General features: G+C 37.3%; 2 protein-coding genes across 4 annotated transcripts in view; one reads left to right on the top strand and one right to left on the bottom strand.

Moving 5' to 3' along the window:
- Positions 1–14656, bottom strand: part of SIL1 (SIL1 nucleotide exchange factor) — a 43086-nt gene extending 28430 nt beyond the window's left edge. Inside the window, exons 1-8 of one of the 3 annotated variants that reach the window (XM_039367037.1) lie at positions 14568–14645; positions 12183–12327; positions 11541–11654; positions 10622–10769; positions 6500–6620; positions 4632–4740; positions 3104–3295; positions 1913–2034 (exon numbers count right to left, since the gene is read on the bottom strand). In XM_039367037.1, coding sequence (XP_039222971.1) covers positions 1913–2034; positions 3104–3295; positions 4632–4740; positions 6500–6620; positions 10622–10769; positions 11541–11648 — 800 coding nt within the window. In that variant the 5' untranslated portion in view covers positions 11649–11654; positions 12183–12327; positions 14568–14645. Of the gene's footprint in view, positions 1–1912; positions 2035–3103; positions 3296–4631; positions 4741–6499; positions 6621–10621; positions 10770–11540; positions 11655–12182; positions 12328–14567 lie in introns of all 3 variants that reach the window. The other 2 variants (XM_039367035.1, XM_039367038.1) reach the window with 2 other exon arrangements.
- A 176-nt stretch (positions 14657–14832) lies between these two features.
- MATR3 (matrin 3) overlaps positions 14833–16112 on the top strand; it is a 48445-nt gene continuing 47165 nt past the window's right edge. Inside the window, exon 1 of the mRNA XM_039367033.1 lies at positions 14833–14857. The gene's annotated coding sequence lies outside the window, so the exon portion shown is untranslated. The remainder of the gene's footprint in view (positions 14858–16112) is intronic.

Raw genomic sequence — 16112 nt, 5'->3', positions numbered from 1 at the left:
CTTTTGCATATCCTTTATAGACATATGCTGAGTTATAGAGGTTTTTAATATATTTGCCTTTGAATAGGTACATTTCAGATTTTGTTCCATTTTAACCTATGCCAATATAAAAATATTTGAAAGATAGCTGAATGAACAAAAGATAATAGCTATTATCTGACATAAGACAATAGATATTGGTTCACACATTATGAAATCTGTTGCTTGGTGTGATTCCAGCTTTTTTAAACAATGCTATACATAGCATTCAGTTCTTCTGTTTTGGGATTCTGCAGCTTATATCTTACAACTCACATGCATTTAGGCAATTTCTATATAGCCTATTAAATCAAGTTTCAGTGCAAATTTCTGTGCACTGTCAGCTCTAAATTTCTGTATTGATTTTGTTTTGTTTAAGGCACTTAAAATGCCAGCAGGTAAGATGGTGTTTGCCAACACAATGTACTAATCAAGTCCCAGGTCAAAACATAGCATGAATTCTGAAATGAATACTTTGAAATATATCTGACAACATAATGGATTGGAAATGTTCCAACTGACTTTTAAAAAACTTGATTTTGTTAATCTGCAACATAATACAAGCTGGCCCTCTGAAATATGATTTTGTAAGAAGGCATAGACAAAGTAGCAAACAATGAAGCATATAAAGGTGGTTTTGATGTTCACATGACATGCCCAATACCTATACGCAGTAACATTTAACCATGCCACAACATGGTGAAGCTGGACTAGGCAATTTCCGAAAGTAGTGATATTCACGGATAAGCTTCAGTATTCACATCTAATGGCACCTTAAAATCTTAATAGCATTCTAAAGTTGACAGATGAAAGCAATAGTTCAAGATTTTACTTTGAGAAGAGATCTGAAAAATACCCATGATAAACAGTCAGATTAATGCAAACTTCTCAAGCATTTATCGGACTATGACTGATAAGGATACACATACACAGGACCCAATGATGAAAACCCCAGGTGGGAGGGGAGGGATTGCAAGATTGCAAATTACCTTTACTTAAATAATGAATTCTAAGATGAGTTATGGGCTTTCAGGGAATTCTGAATTTTGATTGGTTTTGTTATAATCTCAGAGAGCATATATTCCTCTTTATATGCTTTGTTTCTGACACTAGAATCCTTTCAGCAAGGATACTTTAAAATCTAATTATCAACTAATTCCCCAAAGTTTGTATGTTCCAGCTCTTGTTTCTTTGTTGTATGAAGCAGAACTCTGATAACCTCACCTGGCCATGTGAATGAGGCAGCAATCTGCTATGTGAAAGCTACATTTCAGCGGGTAATTGTTTTCCAAATTCCAAAAGAGGTTAAAAATAGCCATCTCCAGCTGCTTAGCAACTGCAGAGTATTTTTTATTCTACTCACTTCAGGATTGATCAGTTGTGAAACAGGAGCCCCAAATATAGATGAACATACAGCATTCCCACTTCTCCAATTGTGGAATTGTATTGGTGCTACAGGTAGTCTCCAACTTATGACAACTGAGCCCAAAAGGTCTGTTGCTACGTAAAACATCTGTTAAGTCAATTTTGCCCCATTTTACAACCTTTCTTGCCACAGTTGTTAAGTGAATCACTGCAGTTGTTAAGTTAGTAACCTGGTTGTTAAGTGAATCTGGCTTCCCCATTGACTTTGCTTGTCAGAAGGTTGCAAAAGGGGATCATGTAGAATTGCAACTGTCATAAAGATGAGTCAGTCTGAAGGTTGATTACATGACCACAAGGTTGTTAAGTGCAAAAAATGGTCATAAGTCTCTTTTTCAATGTCACTATAACTTCAAACGGTCACTAAACAAACTGTTGTAAGTCAAGGACTACCTGTATTGACACTTTCTTTGGGTTACCCCTTCCCCCCCCCCAGATTTTTAAAGCAACACATATATGTAGGGGTGCTCACCTGGACAGTGCAGCTCCCAATACAAAAGAGGCATATTCCTTCATCAATGGTTCACTGCTGTTTAGCCCATTAATCAAAAGTTGCAGACCACCAAGGGAAAGCAAATCTTTTGCATTATCCACCTGTAAAAGATATATATGGGTTCCACCTTCAAGTAAGTACTGCATTAAAAACATATACATACAGAGATAAATCAACTCACACGTTCCAAATGCTAAATGATTAAGAGGCTTTAAAATCAAATGCAAAATCTCTTGCCTCAAATCAAATAATGCTGCTGCAACTTTAAGCCCAGCCTCTTTGCAATCTTTTACAATGTTGTGAAAGGTCCCACATTCTGCCAGTATTTCTTATGGAGAAAATATTTCTTGAGCAGAATCCTATTCATGGGATCTCTGGATACAACCCTACAGTTATTTAGTTATAATCAGCTCTGGAGGGAGTAATTGAAAATTCAGTTGCTGTGATTAGCTCGCCAACTCCCTGTACAAATAATATACTTATTAGAAGAAAGAAAGCTAAAGTTCGTATTTTTTTAGAATATATCCCTGGGAATCTAGTGAGTTAAATAGTATTCTGACTTAATTAATAAGGTTAGGGAGTTAAAACACTTGGGAGGTAGTAATAAGCAGATTAGAAACTCATCGGCCAGTACAAATGATGTGGAATGAGACGTTAGAACATTGATCATAAAATGACTAAGCTGACTTGAGATGTGATTAAGAGAAAGAGTTAACGTTAGGCTTGATGAATCGAGGAAAACCTTTGTAAAAGAACAATGCTGTAATACTCTTAATGCAAATCACGTATGATTCAAAATTTGAACAAATGAGTTCAGGTTCTTTATTCAGGAAGGGTGAATTCATTAACACCTGTTTCTACAGATGAGATGGTGGCACAGTGGTTACAATGCAGTATTGCAGGCTAACTCTGCCCACAGCCAGGAATTTGATCCTAATCGGGTCAAGGTTGACTTAGCCTTCCATCCTTCCGAGGTCAGTAAAATGAGGACTCAAATTGTTGGGGGGCAGTATGCTGACTTTGTAAACTGCTTAGAGAGGGCTATATATAAACGGTATATAAGTCAAAGTGTTATTGCTATTGCTATTCTACAAGACATGTAGTCATGTAAATGTCAGTTCCTAGAATGGCCCCTAACAATTGCTAGTGTTTTAATTTATTTTTTTTTACCTGGTGGACATAGTACTCAAGATCGAAAAGTGCTGTAATTTTCTCCTCAAGTGTTGAATCTGAATTGTTGAATTTGTTGATGAGTTTCAGCATAATTTCAAGGTCAGTTTCCATCTGCAGATTCAGCTCCCTGAATTCTTCCTTTAGCTTTTCGATGGGACGGAATCTACGTCGGACGTCTTCCCGATGAGCCTAGAAAATGGAGGCAGCAAACCAAAAGACTCTAAGCCTAAAGTAAACATGCAGACATTCATTATTGTTTCTCCAAACAAATGGTGCTTCTTAGTTGCACATAAACAACCTCTATTACTCTGTGGGCAGAAACAGGAGTAAATAAATATCCCTTAATAATTACAGTCTACTGTTTTTGTAAGATTCCTGTTATCATTCTAGGGCTGCTGCTTTCTAGAAACTGGGATAGGGGATGGGGAAAGAGAAAGAAAATAACCCTCTGGATTTTAATCATTTCTACTTTTAATGCCTGTTATTTCTGTTGTTTTGCTTTCTAGCAACCACCTGCTCAATGTCAACTGATGTAGGCATACACTGAACCAATGCTTTCAGAAAGCAAAGAATCAGGCCCCTAGTTTGAAGCATCTGCCTACAGGAATGAGGAGGAGACTGAACAAAGTGAAAAACACATAGAAAAGACTCAGCAATGTTAGAACACAAGTTAAGCCACAACGTGGTCTTTCGTCTGCTCATCTGCTACACTCTCAGGTGCTTTTTGCTAGGTAGGCAATGAGCTGATACACAAATGCCTTTATAAAAAAAAACTGGAACATTTGCTGCAATTGTCTGGGAACTGCCCAAGTTTTTAACTTAAAAAAAAAAATCAAAACCATTTCCATCTGAATCCTGCAAGTAAAAAAAAAAATGGATGGATACACCTATTGATGAATATTAAGTGAGCTTCCTTACCTGCTATTATGCATGGATCCTCACAAAAGTATAAGAAAATAAAAGAACAAAGGCATTTAGAAGCCAAAGACAGATTGGTTCATTAAAGCAGAGGCTCATTACCCAACTCCCTTTAAAAGTCATCTCCCAATTGAAATTTGTGATGTGAACACAATGATACATTATGAACTGTGTGCATGCTGACCATATTTTATTTTCACCGTGTTTCAATTAAAATTACATTACCAACTAAATTACAGAGAATTGGATTTGCTTGTTTATAAGATTTGTGTGCTGCCGCCATCTTGTTTAATCTATGTCCCCTGGATATCATTCAAAAACTCAGTGTGGCCCTCAGTCTGAAAAGAGAATGTGCATCCTTGCACTGGAAGTGGAGGGTTGTTTCTCTTGCTCTTTCCCTTTCTTTAGAAAAGGGAAGAAAACAGACATGATAAGGAAGGAGAGATTATCGGGACTCAGCCGGACCAGACCGCATCCATCTTCTTGGTTCACATTTGTGTCATTGATTTCACTTCCTTTATCCACCTTTTCCCCACTGAATTTAAGGATATGAGTGCTAAGTGCTCAGCAGCCTTCCCATTGTTATTTTCCTGGACTTATATCATACCTTTTCTTCTGATGTATCGTCTGCCTTTGTGGTTTCTTTCATTTTAGCCAAGGCCCTTTTGAGTTCTTGTGTTGTGAATGAACTTGGGTCAATATCTATTTGGCCTAGCCTGCCATAAAAACATAAAACCATAAACAATGTGTCAACAATGGAATGGATATATCCCCTTCAGAAAAGCCAGCCTGACCCTATTTATTCAACTAAGCACCCCTCCCCCCATCTTCAGGGAACTTCTCTCTAGCAGAGTGTGTGCTGCATGCCATCATAAACCTTTCCATATACAGGTCATCTTCAACTTACAATGGTTACAATGGTTTAGTGACCGTTCAAAGTTACAACGGCATGAGAAAAAGTGATTTATGACCATTTTTCACACCACCATTGCAGCATCAGCACAGTCACGTAATTTAGACGTTTGACAACTGCCTCACATTTATGATGCCTGCAGTGTCCCGGGGTCACATGATCCTCTTTTGTGACCTTCTGACAAGCAAAGTTAATGGGGAAGCCAAATTCACTTAAAAACCATGTTACTAATTTAACTACAGTGAGTCTCTTAAAAACCGGGTTACTAACTTATCAACTTCAATGATTCACTTAACAGTTGTGGCAAGAAAGGCTGTAAAATGAGGTAAAACTCACTTAACAAATGTCTCACTTAACAACAGAAATTGTGGTCGTAAGTCGAGGACTATCTGTATTTTGTAAAAACTGATCCCGTGCAAGATTATCTTTCTAGTTTTTTATAGCTCAAATAATGTATTTTTCATATTGCATCAAATTCTTAATCCCTTGGTCCTCACATTTAAATATGCTAATTAACATAAATGTTACTTTTTCATCAAAATGTAATCTTTATCCCAAAGGAACTAGTAACTAAACATAGTTAGTACTGATATGTTGATAGAATCTTTAGCTAGATAATTTTCTATTTATTATTTATTTAAATTTCATCTTCCAGTTTGGGTAAACAATCAAAATGGCATATAAATAAATAGTTATTCCCCTGATATGTTATGCACTCCCTGCTTAATTTTTGAAGCCCCAAAGTTAAGAACAATATTGATTCTAATTCTGAAATGCTATACCCCAGCCATTATTTGTACTGTTATAATACATTGTAGACAGGGAGTCTGTAAACACTTTTAAGGTTAACCAACTTTATTAGGGAATAAGCTTTCATGAGTACCAGCTCATGACATAAAATGAACAGAGCATGTTCACTATTAGAGGACTTTAAATACAGAAAGTGGAAGCAAGAAAAAGTGGGTGGAGAAAAACAAGCTAATGGGTTTACACAATAGCATAATGAAAGCCACATTAATTGGCAGATATAATGGTCTAAAAACCCATTGTCCTATTCAAATTTTTTCTAATGGAATGCATTTTTTTAATGCATTGTACTTTAGTTGTCTCTCCTTGTATAATGCTGATGAAGTTCCTCTGTATCACTACTGCTATCTTGAGGTCAATAATGGAATGTCTTGGGAGGCTGAAATTTTGGGCCACTCTCTTGTTACTGTTTGTGTTTATTTATTTTCTTGTATATGGCTGAACTGCATGGTAGTTAGAGGTGAAGACTCTTGCCTCCCACTCAGAAGGTTGAGAGTTCAATCCTAAGTAGTGACAGATATTTCTCTACCAGGCCACAAAGAGAAAAACCCTGCTGTGAACTCTGCGTAGGCTTCAGGAAGGGCATCCAGCCAGTAAACGCTCAGCTCCATTCAGTCATGACTTCTATGGAAGACTTGCTCTGGAAAGACGCGTTTTTCTGATAGCATTCCCTCTCAAAGAAACAATGAAAACTAATAGAAGCTGATCCACGTCAAGTTTTAAAAAGAAAAAGAGGCCTTTTAAAATCTGTATACCTTTTACTTTTTGGAGAATCTTTTGTGTCACTTTTTTCTTCGTTGTCATCTGGAAACTTGGCTAATTTTTCTCCAGTCTCAAGATTTAATTGTACATGTAATCCTGCAGGAATAGCTTGACCTAAAAATAAGAAGATTTCCATTTTGTCTCTTTCTGTTCCATAAATATTCAAAACTATATTCCAAAAGAGGACCAATTAAAAATTAAAGAATATTAAAGTTCCATCATATTAGTCTAGTGTAAGATCATCTAACTGGAGACCCCTACCATGCCCCCAAATGGTGAATAATTTCCAGCACTCCTCACTATGCAGTTTCTGGGATCTGTAACTCAGCAACACCTGGAGAATCATAAGTCTGGTTGTATAAATAAAAGTGTAATATGCTACTTTACCATATTTAATCTCCTTTTACAGAGATTATTGTTGTGGAATCCATGGACCATTTGTGTACGTATGCCAAATGCAGACAGAATACTATTATCAACAGTCAGAACTGTATGATTGCCTGAATTCGTGCAACACAAAATTAGAAATCTATTTTAAAACAATATGATTTGCTGAAGTCCTAATTTCTTCTGCAGTAAACCAGGGTAATCAGTGCCTATTCAAAAATAAACTGATAATCTAACCCAAGAAAAAGTATGTAATCTGAAAATCAGAAGCAAAACTTTCTTAGCACTACTGATTCCAATGAACAGCAACTCATGAGCTTCCATACTCACAGAGCATTCGTGGCAATGGGCTTTACGGTGTAAAGAAACATGGGAATAATTTCTAACAGAAAAGAATGAGAGTAGCCTAGATTTTCTGTGAAAGTTTCTGCTATTTGTATGTTTATCTTTTAAAAACTAATGGATTCAACATATCAATGAAGTCATTAGGAGTCAAGTTTATTCAAGGGAGACTTGACCTTTTAAAGCTGTTAACCAAAAGTCCTGCAAAAAAAATCTCAATGGAAGGACTGACAATCCAAATACTGAGCCATTCAGGTAACATGAGAAAGGAATCATACCGAGCAAACATGTATTTTAAAAAAGACACAAATGTAAAAAGGGAACAGGATTAAAATGGTTGATAGAGGAAACATATGTTCAGTCAGAATTGCACAGTATGTGTTTCTAAAGAACTAAGGAAATTCATAAATGAAAAGATTGAGATTTTCATTAATATAATCTGTAATTTAAGTACAGGTAGTGCTCAACTTACAAATTTGTTTAGTGCAAGAGTAGGCAACCTTGGCTCTTTTATGACTCGTGGATTTCAACTCCCAGAATTCCTGAGCCAGCCATGCTGAGGGGAAAGGGAGAGGTTTCCAAGCTGAGCCATGCTGGCTCAGGAATTCTGGGAGTTGAAGTCCACGAGTCATAAAAGAGCCAAGGTTGCCTACCCCTGGTTTAGTGACTGTTCAAAGTTACCACAGCATCGAAAAAAGTGACTTATGACCATTTTTCACACTTATAACCACTGCAGCATTCCTATAATCACATGATCAAAATTTGGCCATTTGGCAACTGGTATGCATTTATGATGGTTGCTGTGTCCCAGAATCATGTGATCTTCATGACCTTCTGACAAGCAAAGTCCATGGGAAAGCCAGATTTACTTAACAATCCTGTTACTAACTGAACTGCAGTGATTCACCATGACAAGAAAAGTTGTAATATGGGGGCCAATCACTTAATAACTGTCTCAATTTAACAACATACATTTTGGGCTCAGTTGTGGCCGTAATTTGAGGACTACCTTTAATCTCACAGTTTTTCAAGCGTATCCAGTGTGAGACATGAAATTTGTTCTCAGAACAGTTTGAAACGCAGTCGTTTTATTTCAGAACTGAACATGTTTATTTCATTTAAGGAAAATGATAATGAAAATAGATTACACAATAATTGCTTTTTTCATTTTAGATCTTAATCAAGCAAGAATGACTGCATTTGAACAGCGTGTCTTACACATGTTTTGTATATAAAAATATCAGGATCTAAAACGTATTGCATTTTCTGTGGTGTGCATTTCATAATTTGGCTTCATGTCTGCACCTCCAAAATGTAAATAGACAAAAAAGGTGTAATCTAATTAAAATATAATTGACTCCATTTTCAAAAAGTGCTCATTATCTATATATGGGTTTTTTTTTGGTTTTGAGACTGGAGGAAATATTAAGAACTACGATATTAGTTTTTACTTCTATTCATTTTTTAAATATTTTCCCATAAGTCATGCACTACTGACAAAAAGAGCTTCAATAATTTAGCTCAAGTAGCAGTCTCATTTATTAAAACTTTCTTTTTTTATTGAAAAGTTTTACACAAAATTACAAAATATACCCCAAACTCACCCCCCTACCCCTCCTCCCCCCTCCCCCACTTCCCAGAGCTGAATACAGGGTAATAAATATAATAATCATAATCTAACTAACATTAACCAACTATATAAACAAATATAATGCGCTTTAACTCTCTTTTAACACAAAGTAAACAATTTGAAAATAAACTTAATCATATAAACAAATTAAAATCCCAATTTATAAACACAATATCATAAAATTTCCACTATACTAAACTATTAATAATAATAACAATGATAATATTCTAAAATTTATTCATAAAATAAATGGAACTTTTTAGTCCCATATTTATTCTGAATATAATCTATCCATTTTCTCCAAACCAAAATGTATCTTTCTTGTGAATAATCCTTCAAATAAGCAGAAATCTTAGCCATTTCTGCTAAATTTGACACTTTAAGTGTCCATTCTTCTATAGTAGGCAAACAATCCTTCTTCCAATATTGCCCTACCAACAGCCTTGCTGCTGTTATTAAATTCAACATCAAATTAATTTCCTTAACATCAAAGTCTACAATAATACCCAACAAAAATAGTTGAGGAGTAACTTTATCTTTCTTTTAAAAATATTCTGAATGTTCCACCAATTTTTAATCCAAAAAGCTTTTACATTTCTACAAGTCCACCAAATATGAAAATAAGTTGCATCCAAACTACCATATCTCCAACATTTAGGCTGCAAGTTAGGGTACATACAAGACAACTTTTGGGGATCCAAATGCCACCTATAAAACATTTTATAAAAATTTTCTCTCAAACTTTGAGCTTGAGTAAATTTTACATTTCTAATCCAAATTACCTCCCATGTGTCCAATAGAATCGGCTCTTGAATATTTTGTGCCCATTTTACCATACAATCTTTAACTAATTCCGTTTCAGAATCCAATTCTATTAAGACATTATAAATTTTCTTTATATGGGCTCGAGTTTGATCTTTAATCTGTTTTATCAAATTCACATCCTCTAAAGTAATACCAACCTTTTGATCTAAACTCCACCTAACTAACAATTGATTATATTGAAACCAAGAGTGTACAATATTTTCTTGCTTCAACTCAGCTAAAGATTTTAATTGCCAGTCCTTCCCTACCAAACTAAGTAATTCCTTATAAGAAATCCTATCCAAATTCTCTAGATACCCCCTCTATCACGTGTCCGGGAATCCCCCAAATTTATTAAAACTTTCTTGCACCAATTAATCAGCAGAGCCTTCGATCAACTGAGATTTGAAGGTTATTAAACCCTAGTACCTGTGGATAAGCATATAAAATAATGTAAATAACTTTTCTTCTAAGCAGCCAGTATTCAGTATCCTCTGAAAGGATCATTGAGTGCATTTGTATACATGCAACCAGAGAGGACAGTTCTTCTGGCATTGCCACTGAAGTAAAGCACATAATTAACCTGAAGAATTAAATACAAAATTTGGTGATGACTACTAACCTGGATCCTTTAAAAGGGCAATGGTTAAATTCATGGGAGACAGGTCTATCAAGGGCTACTACAGATACAGCATTATCTTTAGGCTGGGGGCAGTATGGCTCCCAATACCAGGTACAGGGCAATATTTCATCTCATATTTGTAAACACTAGCAGGCACTGAATTGGCCAGTGTAAGAAATGCTGGATTAAGCTAAATCTTGGCCTAATTCAGCCTAATTCTTCCCTAACAATACTTCGAACAGCAGAGTAAAGATGGGTGTTTTGGTCACTTTGCAAGCCTCCCTTCTGAATTATTTGCACAGCTCTAAAAATAAACCATGTTTCCATTACCTGGCCGGACAGTCTGCCACTGATTTGTTGGATAAAACACTTCCAAGTCTTCAGAATCAAAGTCTTCTTCTTCCTCCTCGATCACCTCCAATTCTTCCTTGTTTTGTTTTTTTAAATCACTCTCTTCTTTTTTTGTCAAAGCAAATTCCTATATAAAAAAAATATAGGGATACTTTAGACCTGCGTATAAAGGTAAAAATGTCCAGTCATGTCCAACTCGGGGGGGGGGGGGGAGTGCTTATCTCCATTTCTTAGCCAAGGGAGCCAGGTTGCCAGAAATTGTGTGGCCAGTATGACTATACACCGAGGCACATGGAACACTGACAATTTCTCACTGAATTGGTACCTATTTATCTGGTCGCATTTGCATGCTTTTGAACTTCTAAGCAGGCAAGTGCTGGGGCAAGTAACAGGAGCTTACCCTATTATGCGCACTTGGGTCTTGAACCTAGGCTGTCAGCTTTCTAGTATATATATTATCTTTTATTACCAAAAATACTCTTTTTGTTTTACACATGCATTAGAAGGTCTTTTTAAAAAACCAATTAAATATGTGATGTATAGATGTGATCAGTTAATGGAATTCAAAATGGCGGTCGTACCCTTTTGTTTATTATCTCCTTGATAAAGGAAGGAATTGTGGCCCTAAAAGGGTGCTGGAGAAATTCCCCCCGTCAGAAGTCTGACACAGCAGGCTGAGATAAGCTGGGAGCAGGCCCGGTAGTACCCTTAAGGTACACGAGGGCCCTCCAAAATGGCGGCCATGCCTGTCGATGAGCTCAAAATGGCGAAAAACACAGCGGCTCCCACCGTACTAAAAAGAGAAGATTATCCTCCTGTTCGCCCATATTCATTCTGGCTGATGGCTTAACTTTCTTTAGTGAAACTTATTCAATACTTGTTTATTAAAAATACTTACTGCAACTCTGTCATTCAAGCACAAAGAGAAACTCGTTATAAAAAGCAGCAAGACCACCAAATTCAGCTTTGTCACAATGGAGGACCAACAGCAGACGACGTGAGGCATTGCAACCTGAAATTAGACAGTTGATTAATAGATCCCTGCCCATTTCCATCCGTTATTTTCATCACATTTTACAATTTACCATATTCCACAGAAAACAAACATGACACTAAGCAGTAAATATTACTGATCCAAAATATATATCCCAAAGCTCTGTTCCAAAGACATTGATACATGGGTAAATTTCATAAATTTATAATCTTATCTCAGAAAATATTCTTTAGTCAAGAGCAAATTCAGAATACCCGTAGTTTAAGCTTATACTATCAGCGTGCAGACTACCAGAACTTTAATTACATACAAGTATAAGTAATATGAGAGTTCACAGTGATTCAAATAAGTGGTCCTTATATACTTTTTAAAATAATGATAAATGTGCACAGTTTCTGCTAATGCTGCTTCTTTCCTTAATTTTGTTTTCTTTTTGAATGAGAGTCTGGGTGGGAAATCCATGACTGTCCAAGTAAAAACAGATTCAGCATCCCTTCCCACTAACTATAAGGGCAGCAACTGCTCAGAATTGTAAGTAAAAGATACCTGGGGAGCACAAGTTCCACCCACCTAGTAAAGGTGGTTCTTCCACCCTAGTTTTGTCAATTAAATAAGCATGTTCTGTCAGTAGCTGCTATTAGCATTCTTTTCTGCATATATGGAGACAGCAGTTTGGTAGTCACAAGGAACCCTGCAAGGTTAAATACAATAAGGAAAGCTCTGTATCTCACAAACTCAAACAACAGTATTGTATTTAGCACCATTCCCTCCAACTTTCTTTGCGTCCACCTCCTTTATTCTCCTAATCTTTTTCTTTACGTCTCTTTCTCTTTTATTCTTTCCCCTTTTTCTTTACCTCCCACTACGGCAATTCCTTCAGTGAAAACTGAAATGGGAACAGTCTCAGTTATGCCCTTCCTTGATAAGAGTTCCTGCTGCTATGTGCTACCTTCTTGAAAACCAACCCTACTTTCCTCCTAAGAATTAACTCAGTGGGGAAGCACGCTTGCCATCCCATTTGTGGCAAGGGGAGAAAACAATTTTACTCCATTTCTATCATCACAAAAAGGCCTTTTAAAGTCCTTGAATCACACCATTCATCACAGGAAACTACTGAACAGAAATGACTGCTGAGCACAACTTCTGGGACCAAAGGAACCATGAGAACTAGAAACCTTCACACAACAGGGTCCCTCTCCTTCCTTCATATTGCTTTGAGTTATCAGGCTGGGATACTATCACTGTGATTTTGAGGTAATTTATGGTCATTTGTTCTGCCTTGTGAACTTTGGGGATTGTTCCTTTGCAAACATCATCTGGATTCTAATATTTGACTGAGCTGGTTTTGCAGTGGAGGTAGTTTTGTATTATTTTGTTGATTTTGTTTATTATCTTAAGCTGCTTGATTGTATGTTCCCAAAGTATGGCAACATTTACTTAGCTAAGGATGAGGAAGGACATGCTGTTTATTTAATGCATTATTTGATGACTATAATTATATATTGCTAAACATCTGACAATTGTCCCAAGTAAATTCCATTTCATAACACTATCAACACTATCACCATTATCATCCATTTCATAACACTTTCATAACACTATGGCAAGAATACTTAGACAGCATTTATTAGAATGAGAAAAAATCTGGATTAAATACTCACCTATAAATCTCATGGGCTGTGCAGTTAGTTTACAATTCTCATATAAATCCAGAAAAATGAGTAAATGAAGTAAACTCTGCTTAAGTTAACAAGAGGTATATCATGCAAATCAGAACCCATGGCAACCATGAGTATTAGCTCCCTCTTAGAAAGTGAGCTGTGTGACCTTGGGCACCCTTATAGGAAGGAGGCAATAGCAAGCCACTTCCAAAAAAAAGCTCACCAAGAAAACTGCAGGGACCAGTCCAGGCGTTCCCAACCCATCTCAATTTTCAAAGTAATATCATTTATTTATAATATATTTCTTTATAATAAAGTGTTTCTAGTTTTAATGTTTTATATTAGCATTTTTTTATTAATAGTAAGCCGCTCAGAGTCACCTGGTTGAAATGGGAGTCATATAAGTTCAATCAATAAATAAATGATATTTCTCAAGAGCAACTTCACATGCTGGTATTAATAGAAATATTAGATTAACTTTAAGGGTACATATTATAATTAAAAGTTGATTAATCTAATTCAAGATTCAATAGTGTACAGACTTGACTCCTAACAGTGGTGGGATTCAAATATGGTAATAACCGGTTCTCTGTGTGGATGCTGCTTCCGGAAGTCCATTCTGGACCTGGGCAACAAAAAATTAGCTACCGGTTCTGCCAAACTGGTGCGAACTGGCTAAATCCCACCATTGCTCCTATCCAGTGTTTATCTATCCGAGAGGCTGTTCTATCTGGGCAGCAACTGGAGATGGGACGGGAGGCAAGTGACACGGAACCGTCGCAGTTCCTATCACGCAGTTTGTGTTGTCAACACCGGCTTTCTAAAGCTGGGTCGGAAAGAGCCAATCCGCCCATAATCTTCAGGGACGTGTTGAAAAGCAAAATAAGACGGTTCTACCGTGGCTTCATATTCCCCAAACTTTTTCTAAAGTTAACATTTATTTATGCAGTAGCATTCAAGCATCCAACCCGCATGGCCCAGGTAAAGCAGAAGAGAACGGCGACTATTCCCCTTCACTTCTATGGAATAGAGCAAATGCGATACCAGTTGCACCCAACGGTTTCCAACACAATTCCCATCAGCCACGCAGAAAGCAATCGAGAGTCAAGTCTAAAACATATGGGCAGCGCGTAGGACAAGAGGGGAAAGATCCCCGGCAGCTGATAGCGCCGCTTCGTGCTTGGAGGGGATGCCCGGCTGCCTCGGAAGGAGCCCAGGGAATACGCACCACGACCACGTAATCCTCTCTCGCCCACCCTCCAGCCCCTACCTCTTTGCGAACCCTCTTCCAGCAGGAGCCGGACCGCGAGCCGCCCCGAACGCACTCTTCACCAATCAGGAAAGCCCGCGTCACCACCGCCCCCCTCCCTCGCGTCACAGTTCTCGGGCAAGAGCTCCGCCCATTCAAAGGAAGCCGCGCTCCCAACGTGGCTGCCCTGCAGGAGGTGGCATAGAGACAAGAATTTTAGAGACGCTCACCAGCTCGCAAGTTATTACACTTCCTGGTCCGTTAAATGCCTCTCCGCCCTGACCAGATTCCGCCTCGGACTGACTCCAAAGGTCAGAAAAAAGCGCTCATTACTTTGTATTCAATTCCTCTCCTCTCTCTTCGCTTTCAGTCACAGTACATTTGTATGTACATATCTTTAGCAAATTTCTTTCTCATCTAATAAAGGCTTTGTCAGCCTTCATTTCCCTAGTGAGCATAAAAAAAACCTAAATTTGAACACAGGAGGTATCTCCAGTATAGAATACTGAATCAGATAGATCAAGTGTAGTTTCACGAATTTCCACTTTTAATAAAGAATTAAAACAACAACCCAATTCTAGCCATTAACTCATCCTGCAGAAATTAACTTTTCATCTTATATCAATAGTTTGTACAGGAATGTGTTCCTACTTATTATTATTAATTTGTTGTCCTGGCTTTTATTTTTAAGCTGCCAATTTATACTATTAATCTACATTAAAGAGGGAGGGTTATTTAAAAAGAGCAAACTCTGTCAACTCTGCATAGATTCCGATTATAGTCCAAGCTTTGGACTTCATTTAAAGCATGCCTCATACTAGTATTAATATAGGCAACCTTTTCCAAGGAATCACCAGTGTGCCTGTAGACAAGAGGCTTTCTTCCCTATCTTAAGAAAAAAAATGAAAGGACATTTCCAATATCTTCATTTCAAAAAATTCTGAGCTACAGATAGGCCTCCTCAGTTCTTATAGAAAACATAAATGATGCGTGCCAAAGATTCATTTGCAGGCACTCCCATTCCCCTGTTTCTCTTGAGAGAACAAAGGCAAAAATAATATGAAGTAGCAAGGCACAAGTAGAGAATGGTAGGAAGATTCTTCATCTGTTTCCCTGTGATTTTTGTGACTAGCCACATATAAGGGCTGATCTTTGGAGCCTATGGCTGTATCAGGAACTCTGGGAGTTTGAAGTCCAGGAGTCATAAAATGGCCACAGTTCCCCACCCCTGTTCTATAGCAATTCATTTGTGAAAGCAGTGAAGTCTTGTTCAGAAAATTCCAAATCAAGCCCCAAATTCTGCTTCTCTCTATAATTAGGTGATGTCTGCCTTCATGAATCTAATTTTATAAATCAAGGAGACTATAATGTCAAAATAACCAAGATATTGTGATATATATTATTGATTCTCTGATGTTGAAGGAAAAGTCTTCATCATGGTTCAGTCCAAGCTGGGGATAAACAACATGGCGAGTGCTTTAGAAAGAAGGTTGCAGTTTATTGAAAAGAACAGCCAGTCAGAAACATGGCTCTGGAAGAAAAGAGAGCACATGTAGGGAGTGGGTT

This window comes from Crotalus tigris, unplaced genomic scaffold (assembly GCF_016545835.1).
Source record: "Crotalus tigris isolate CLP2741 ecotype Arizona unplaced genomic scaffold, ASM1654583v1 scf7180000020523.1239640, whole genome shotgun sequence".
Taxonomy (NCBI): Eukaryota; Metazoa; Chordata; class Lepidosauria; order Squamata; family Viperidae; genus Crotalus; species Crotalus tigris.
The sequence above is the reverse complement of the archived record's forward strand: the minus strand, read 5'-3'. Positions and strand labels throughout refer to the sequence as shown.